This window comes from Phyllopteryx taeniolatus, chromosome 15 (genome assembly GCF_024500385.1).
Source record: "Phyllopteryx taeniolatus isolate TA_2022b chromosome 15, UOR_Ptae_1.2, whole genome shotgun sequence".
NCBI classification, from domain to species: domain Eukaryota; kingdom Metazoa; phylum Chordata; class Actinopteri; order Syngnathiformes; family Syngnathidae; genus Phyllopteryx; species Phyllopteryx taeniolatus.
In genome coordinates this window covers 6792501-6801400 of record NC_084516.1, presented here as the reverse complement: position 1 = coordinate 6801400, position 8900 = coordinate 6792501, and the positions used below count along the sequence as shown (strand labels likewise).

The 8900-nt window shown below is 43.3% G+C and overlaps 1 protein-coding gene across 4 annotated transcripts in view; it reads left to right on the top strand.

Annotated features, from left to right (window-relative positions):
* Positions 1–90: 90 nt before the first annotated feature.
* Positions 91–8900, top strand: part of LOC133490091 (calmodulin-regulated spectrin-associated protein 1-B-like) — a 26078-nt gene continuing 17268 nt past the window's right edge. For 2 of the 4 annotated variants that reach the window (XM_061799689.1, XM_061799688.1), the window contains exons 1-3: positions 92–688; positions 2005–2183; positions 8017–8279. In XM_061799689.1, the coding sequence (XP_061655673.1) occupies positions 2006–2183; positions 8017–8279 (441 nt within the window). In that variant the 5' untranslated portion in view covers positions 92–688; position 2005. Of the gene's footprint in view, positions 689–2004; positions 2184–8013; positions 8280–8900 lie in introns of all 4 variants that reach the window. The other 2 variants (XM_061799686.1, XM_061799687.1) reach the window with 2 other exon arrangements.

Below are 8900 nucleotides of genomic sequence, written 5' to 3'. Positions count from 1 at the left end.
ATTGTACTTAAAATTCTAATACAACCGAACTGTACATAAATATACCGTACTGGATTTAAAAATGTTTAATCCACTGCAACATTATCCAGTTTGAACATTTAATTATTTTATTTACCACTAGAAAGTACCCGCGTACCACTAGTCGAAGGCCTACTCGTATCACACTTTTGAGAATCGCTCGACTGTACATAAAGCACTACTCCATTTACCATTTAATGAATTAAACGTCTCGACGCACCACTGATTTGTTTTAAAAGCCTGGTGTTGGCGAAACTGTCCAACATCGCCTCCAAGCCGGCCAACAGTTGTACCGCATCCGTGTTGCTCGGTCTGGAGGACTCTCCCGTCCCCATAGAGACAAGCTCCTACAACCGTTTATCCCCCACCCACCCTCCTCAGCAGCGATGCCAGCGAATTAGAATTAGCGGCATTTGGACATTACTAGTGTTTTTTTTTGTTTGTTTTTTTTAAATAAAAATTCCCTCGAATTCCGACCTCGCGTGGTTTGCCAAACGGATTTCATTTATTACCGTGGGATTAACCGGTGTTATCCAGAGAGGCCGGAGATTTGTGTCGCGCAGGGCGGGGAGGAGCGTTCGGAGGAGTCTTTCGCCTCCTCCGCCAGTATGCTCCTGTAACAAGCCAAGATAGATACAAGAGCGAAGACGGAGCCAATGTGCCCGTAAAGGTGAGCTTGTTTTTCTTCTCCAATGTCGACCATTCGCCGCTAAAGCGAGGCAACCTTTCACCGGTCAACCTGTCTCGAGACGGCTATGACAGCGACATGCTAACTGCGCTTCATTTGAATGGAAGCTAATAAACCCACATTATATTTCATTTTTTAAAATGGTGTCAATTTTCCTATGAAAGAGATGAAAGTACCATCAGATGCGCATAGTCTGAAAAATAGTGTATTTTTTTTCGGTCATTTTGATGCATTTTTTGACAACAGACAGGCCCTTGTTGGTTCTACGTCAAGCTCTCACCTGCCTACCTTGGACAGTAATTAGCCATGTACAGTATTTAATATATTAAATTGTTTTAAACAGGAGGACCAGGGTAGGAGTGGTTAGCACATCCACGTCATAGTTGTTTTTTTTTTTTGTAACACTTCAAATTAGTTTCCTTCGTGGTGTAATTTTAAAGATATAGACGTTTTAAGAAGTATCTCTAACGAGACGAAAGTTTTTAGCCTCTCTCTCTAAGATGGAGGTTTAAAACAAAAATGTTGGGGTCTGGTCCAGACCTTAAAAAAAGATGAAACCATGTACAGTAAATGTCCTTTAAAATGAACCACTGAACAGCTTCGATCTTATTTTTAGTAAAAGTGCATCAATTCTGTGTCTTTTTACAAAATAAAAAAATGCAGGCAAGAGAAACTGTAACAGCTTCAACTATTGTATCAAAACACAAATAATGGCATTAGAAGCTTTTTTGCCAAACTGATTTGATTTGCTGATGACGCAGTTTAAAAAAACAGTTGTCAGGATGGTGCCTTGGGATTCAAATCCAGCCTCCAGCCTTCCTGTGTGGAGTGTGCATGTTCTCCCCGTCCTTGCGTGGGTTTTCTGCAGGTACTCGGGCTTCTTCCTGCATTCCCAAAACACGTATGTTTGTTCAACTGGAGACTCTAAATTGTCCTTAGTGTGAATGGTTGTTTGTCTCAAAGAGTCCCGTGATTGGGTGGCGACCAGTCCACAGTGAACTGTTCCGCCTCTCGCCCAAAGTCATCTTGGATAGGCGCCACCTCACCTGCAACTCTAATAAGTGGAATAGAAAATGGCTGGTTAGTTCATTCATGACAAGTCGAACTTTAGTCCAGCAAGTCCCAAGTCCTAAACCAAGCGACTTGCAGTATGTCTGACGACTGAAGTTCCCCACCTCTGGTTACAGGTCTCATGTAGATTATTGTTTGCCATATGTAAACTGCTTGTTTAAATAAAGTAAAGGAAACAAAATGAAAAAACAACAGTATTGTACTGTATGCGTGTCTTTTTTTCCCAGCATGGACATGGAGGTGAGTGCCGGGCAGGGGGGCAGCACCAGGAGGAGAGCAGCGGAAGATGGTGTTTCAGGAGGAGGAAGCGTGGAAGTTCTGGTAGTACCTCCAGACCTGTATGACTCTGCCAGGGCCAAAATAGAAGCAAATCTCCGTTGGCTGCTGGCCAAAGCTTATGGCATTGGTAAGACGTCCTCTTGTGCTATCGCTGCTCAGGCTTTTTACACTCACAACGGCATTGGCGTGTGATTGCATTATTTTGCAATTTACAGGATCATAGGAAATGGTTGTCAAACCTGACAAATAGCCCTGACTCAGCCTTTAACAACAGGCCTGGCCAGTATGTTGTGGTTCTATTAAGTGACAGGCCCTTCGCATTGGTTTGGTATAGTGAAATGTAAAAAAACCCACAACAGATAATGGAGCCAAATGCACCATTTGCCAGCTCTCAAATATCCAGTCAGCCACCCATTTTCTATAAGACTTGTTTTCATTAGGGTGGCTGTTGCATATCCCAGCTGACTTTGTCAAGTCCAGTCAATCTCAGGGCACATACAGACAAAAATAATCCATTCACACTCATATTCATACCTATAAACGGTTTACAGTGCAATAAACCTGTTACGGCTGCATCAAACAATATATTTGGACCCCAAAGCAAAACAACAAAAGATGCAGGTTTACAGACTTTATTCAACAAAGGAAGCACACTGACGTGAAAAGATGACTATAAACAGAAAGTGACGTGACAGAAGGGCAACGTGAAAACATCTAGCAGACCGGTACTTAAATAAGGACGGCGGACAGAGAACCACAGGAGGAAAACACTAAAGGAAGCTAGGAGAACAAACTCTAACTTACACAAGGATGAGAAACAAGAACAGAAAAACACAGTAGTACTTACTAGAAAAACAGCAGACGAAAAGAGCTACTGGGAGGACAGAATGAACGTTGGAATGCGCAAGAATGTGTGTTTTTAAAAAAATAAAATAAAAATAAAAAGCTGGCAAGATAATGGCAACAAGCGAAGTACAATTTCTCAGTGTTTTCCTCCTGCGTCTCCCATGCTTAAATATACTGCTGATGACAAATCACCAGCAGCTGCATCGCGAGAGACTCCACCCACTGACCTGTACCCAGGAACTACAACACAACAGATTCCACACAGGAAACAAGCCAACAAAACAGGATATGACTAAACTAAAGCTGACTTTTGGCAAGAGAAGCAGGGTACACCCTGGACTGGTTGACATGAAGGTTATTGCAGTGCTGAAATGTTTTTTTTTTTGCACTCTCTCTTTGAACTTCATCGTAAATGTCAGGTTTACAGATGGCTTAGTAAAGACGTCTACCGTAATACGTATCAGATCCGTTATGGGAAAGATCATAACCACCAACTAGTAGCATCTATTTGTGGTGTGGGGATTATTCGAGCAGCGCACCCATTAATTGAGGCAGGGTGTCTAGTTGAGGAAATGTTCCAAAGCAGTATGTAAAATTTGTGACTATTGTTTTTACATTGTTTGGTGGCAAGAAGAGTACACAATTTTAAAGTCCAGTTGTGCCAAAGTGCGAGCTTAAAGACCCTGTAAAGTGAATTCAGACATGTGGTTCTAAATACATGCATGTTGGAAGATGAAAATGTGGAAAGACTACCCACTACTGAATTTTGGAGATACAGTGTTAAACCGTTTTTGTACCATTACAGTTTTTCAGATTTGTTGGGGGGCATGGCTAAAACAGTGACGCACTTGTGCATATGGCATGAGTTGCCCGTCCCCCACTATATGAAAACTTAAACGCCTTTGTTCGCATCAGTGGTTATCCGGCAATTGTGAGTTACTTAGTTATTATTACATATCCCATTTCTACCACTACAATTTTGTCCAGTGCTAACAAAGCTACAGTACAGTCTTCACGCTGTGGGAGGACATTCTTGCTAGCTTCTCATGATGTGCCAAAGGCTTTTATACACAGGTCAGTAGCCTTGCCTGCTCTCGACCAGCTCGACTCCTTGCACTGAAACTGCTCCACATCACCAGGCCGTGTGCTAATGTGTGGAAACTACCCCTTCCCTTCGAAGTGGGTTTTTGTATCACTGTGTGACTGATCTCTGTGGGCGAGTGTTAGCTGCGGGTCAATCATCAGTCATTCCAAAAAACACATACTGACTGCGTTTTCTGGGTTGCCTGACTTTCTATGCAACCTTGCTTACTTCATCTCACGCAGTACCACAGATTATTTAGTCTTCCGCATTACTGTTGTGAATGTCGTGAATGGTCACATTACAGCTAAAGGTCCACCCCTGTGTGCCAGGGCACAGATCAGATGCCCCATAATAAACACCAACCCCTGTGGAGTGTCCCTTAATCTGATTGGTTCGTCCTGACGTCAGCTATCAGCAGCACAGAGGAGCCACTTCTCATGTTTTCCTTCTCTGCTCACCTAATCGATTGAGTATGATAAAATTCGCATCTCAAAACCCAACAGCAGCTACGACATGCACTATTTTTCAACTGTAGCTGTTTAATTGCAGTTTCATTACGCTCATTGTTTGATGAGCCAAACAGCCAAATAGCAAAACCCATAAAATGAGTTAATGAGTTTCCTCATTGGGTTGCATGTGCTTTTATTACCTCTTTTTTATACTTCATAAGCAAGGATTTAGTAGCGACTCAGATAAATTCTTGTTTCTCGGCTTTTATAAAGATCCTCACAATGAGATCAAATTATTTCTCAGCTGAAAACCAACTCACTATGGTGTGCATTGTGGTGAGTGAGTAGGAATGGTGTCAATGCACTGGTGTGTGTTTTTATAAACCACACGATCCACACTCACATTAGTGATAGTTTGTGTGTGCAGGCCAAAACACTCATTAGATTAAGGAGAAAACACTGCACTGTGCTGCCCTTCTGCCGTAGTGATAATGTCACATGGTTAAGTGATAAATGGAATTGGAAGTGAAGACACACACTTGGTTGATTAGCCCAACATTCTTAAACTGAACAATATGGTTTTATAGTTCAAATGTTTTCAACCTACTGTATGCTCAGTCTATCTAACGGGTATGAGCAACCAGGACTGAAGGGATTCTTACTCCATTCGCCACAGCCGAGCACCCACCGCAAAACACAAACTAGTGATCATGGGGGTTGTGGGTTTTTAACAAGACTGGCATTCCTATTACCATCCCCATGGCAAACAGCAGGGATATTGAGGGGAGAGCTGAGGCTACGAAAGTGGCGGAGTAAAAGGGAAATAGGCTGGAGGAGGTTTCTAATGGAGGGAGACCAGTACAAGCTTGGATGCCCTTACAAAAAACACTTTGTTTCCTCAAATAGTGTCCTCCATGCCCCCAATCAATGACTGCTTAAATAAAAACGGCCTCACCCCAAATTAACGGCTCATTTTTATCCCAACTAGGTGGCTGTAATTAACATTACGATAATCCCTTACACACAGGTAGACAAAGACAGACAATTGGGCTGTTTTTGGCCCGACTTGGCCCCTTCCCGACAAAGGACATCAAACGCCAGACTATCTTATAAGTCTATCCTATAAGATTATCCTTAGATATGAGGTGTGTTAAGAGTGGATTTGTCTCGATAATAGAGTCCGAAACAGGTTGGCCCGCCAATCTTTATATTAAACGTATTCAATATTTAAGACAAAAAATCTTTGTGTGTGGGGAAAGCAGACTACTCTCGGGTCATTGAATACATGAACTGTGACGTCAAATGGAATGTAAGCCAATCAAAGAAGCGACCTACCAAGAAAAAAAAACATAAAAACAAATGTGTATTTTGTATAAAAGTGGGTTCTCCAGACGGCAAGAAGTACTTCCCAAGGCAAGTCTTTTTTTACGACATCGCTGTATTACCACGGTCCCACCTCTGGTCCCTTCGGAAATACCTGGGTAACATCGGCGCATACCCGCAAGTGTGCTCGTCTTTGTTTTTGCGAGACCATGTGTGATCACATGAGATTTCGAGATTAGCATCGGAACAGAATCTTTGTGTGTGTTGTTGTTGTGTTGAGATGATCGGAACACACCACACACAATACCACCAAAACTGTTAAATGCCTGTTTTTTTATGTTCATATGTGGGGTCTGTAGCAGATAAAACAAAATCTTTTAAGATTTGAAAAATCCTTATATGCACCGATGCGGGATGGGAGGGTTAAGGTGGACCTGCAAATTTGCCAGCTTCTGACCCAGTATCAGTGTGTAAGTGGCCACAAACAGATTGGGAAGTTTTACACCTGAGATTCATTGCCTATTCCCCTTAGTGTTGAAAGCAGTTGACAGTATCCCAGATGGCGCTAATGTCGCCACCCATCGAGTTATCTGACTGCGTGAAGCCGCAATGATTGCATGTATACGTACTTCCGTTAGTTTAGTCTGAATGGACAGGGGGAAAAACATGGGTTCTACCCTTAAGCCTTTAATGCACCAATTTGCCAATAAAGCAGTGTTAATGCCTCTGATTGATACCCCTATGTTTGGTAGCTGTGCAACAGACATGGAATCTGTAGCTGTACTAGTAGTCATAGTTAGTTGTATTGACAAGTCTTCATTTTGACCCTCGCAAGGAGCTAAATAAGCTAAATCACTACCTGAATCAAAACTGAGCATCTTGGCAAATTGCGCCCACTGTTGTGTAGACACTACTGACTGCCTGTCCACGTGTCCACCAACAAAGTAAGTGTGGATTAGCGTCTTCAAGGTGTACTAAAATAACTGCGCCACGTCCTGGTGCACGAGCAAGGAACCACCAGGCGGGCCGGCACAACAACATCAGCTCCATAATCACCGCTAAGTCTTGTTATCTTATTGGTTCTAAGCCTGTGGGGTTGCTACTTTACCTCAATGTTCTTCTAGTCTCACCTTATACTGTTGAAGGTATTAGTAGGCCTGTTACAATAACACATTTTTAGGGTGATATACAGTATTTTTGTCAAAACTATCACGATAAACGATAGTATTATTGTTTTTTATATGCCTCTGAAATAATGAAAAATAAGGCCCGGCCTCAAGCTATTGGACTGTGTGGCTGGTCCGCTGAAAGCGCTAGAGACGAGGCTTCGCTCCTCTCTGACATGCAAAGATTATCTCTCAGTCGGGATGTATCACTTCAATATGTAGTGGTACTTTGATTTCTGAATTTAATTTGTTTCGTAACTAAACTCGTAGCTCGATTTAATCATATCTCAAATTATGAGTTAGACCCTGAATGCTGGAGGGATGTTGTGGAGTTCACCTTTACCATTAAACGGCACCATATCTGAAGTTGGCTCCAAGCTCAAATTTTGGCTCGCAACATAAGCAAAAAAAATAAAAAAATCGACCGATCAAAATCTTTTAACTCGGGAAAACTCCTAAGTAGGTCCACTAGTCAAGGTACTGCTGTACTTTCTTCTCCCAATGACTGTAATACTTTCCTATTTAAGGACCTATCTTACTAGCCTGGAGACTAGTTGGCGACCTGTTGGCAACTCAACTCTCCACTGGTTTGCGGAAACGTCTCAGTGACGTCACTTGGAGACTAGCTGGGTCGTTGAGTGATTGAACATGCTGATTTTATGGGAGATATTTTGGAGACTTTTTCAAGTCTCTGTGATGTCCCAGAGACTTCCAGGCATATTGGTCTCCGGCTCGCGAAACGTCGCCCTGGTGAGAGTGCAAACAATATTTTGTTCTCCTGAGTCACCTGGGTCAGTCGCCGCGATGTTTCAGCCAGTGAGATTGGCCCTTTAAATAGTACTTTGGTACCATCTTGTGGCATTGTAGGGCATTTAAGACATAGCACAAAAACTAGAATAGGTTTTTGATTCAGAGGTTTTTTAGCGAATACTGTAGCTGGGGATAGGTTCCACAGGAAAAAAAAATCACCAATACGGTAGGTGAATTTATTCATAATGAACCGCAAATAGGCGGAGGATAGTTCTTTTGTGTGACGTGCAGTGTATGTATGAGTTGCAAGACTTGATTTGAACGTATGCTTCTTACCAGCAGACCACATCCCTGAGGACCTGCAGGACCCCTTCTACACGGACCAGTATGAGCAGGAGCACATCAAGCCGCCCGTCATTCACCTGCTGCTGTCCGGGGAGATCTACTGCCGGGTGTGCGGACTCATCCTGCGCGCTGAGCAAGCCGCCTCGCTCCGAAGCCATCAGTCCGTGCTCCAGGCCCTGTCCGCCAGGGGCATCCACGTGCAAGACTCAGACGATGTCCACGTCTCCACTCTGGATCTCAGCTCAAACCCTGTCAAGATGGTGTGTTGAGGTTTATTACTGGGGCTGGGAAACACCATCAATATCCATCCATCTGTTTTCTGCATCGCTTACCCTAACTAGGGTCGCGGGCATGCAGGAGCCTATCCCAGCTATCTTTTGGCAAACTGGTCACCAGCCAGTCGCAGGGCACATATAAACAAACAACCGGGCAATTTAGAGTCGCTAGTTCACCTACCATCAATGTTTTTTGGATGTGGGAGGAAACAGGAGTACCCGGAGAAAACCCACGCAGGTACGGGGAGAACGTGCAAACTCCACACAGGCGAGAGCGGATTTGAACCCGGGTCCTCAGAACTGTGAGGCAGATGTGCTAAATGGTCGTCCACCGTGCAGCCATTCACCAGCAACATGATTATTAAATAAAATAATTATAAAATGCTGTATATACATGCTTGCTTCGAGGTAGATACAGTGGCTGGGTAACTGGTACGCAGGATGTTTCCGATTTCCCAGCAATATTGAACGCAGCATACCTTTCTGCTGAACCCTATTTCATTTCGGAACGTTACCAGAATGTGACATCATCAATAAATGAAAGGGAACTTGTTCCATTGGCAACCATGGATGTTCATGCCATGACACTACCACCACTATGCTGTA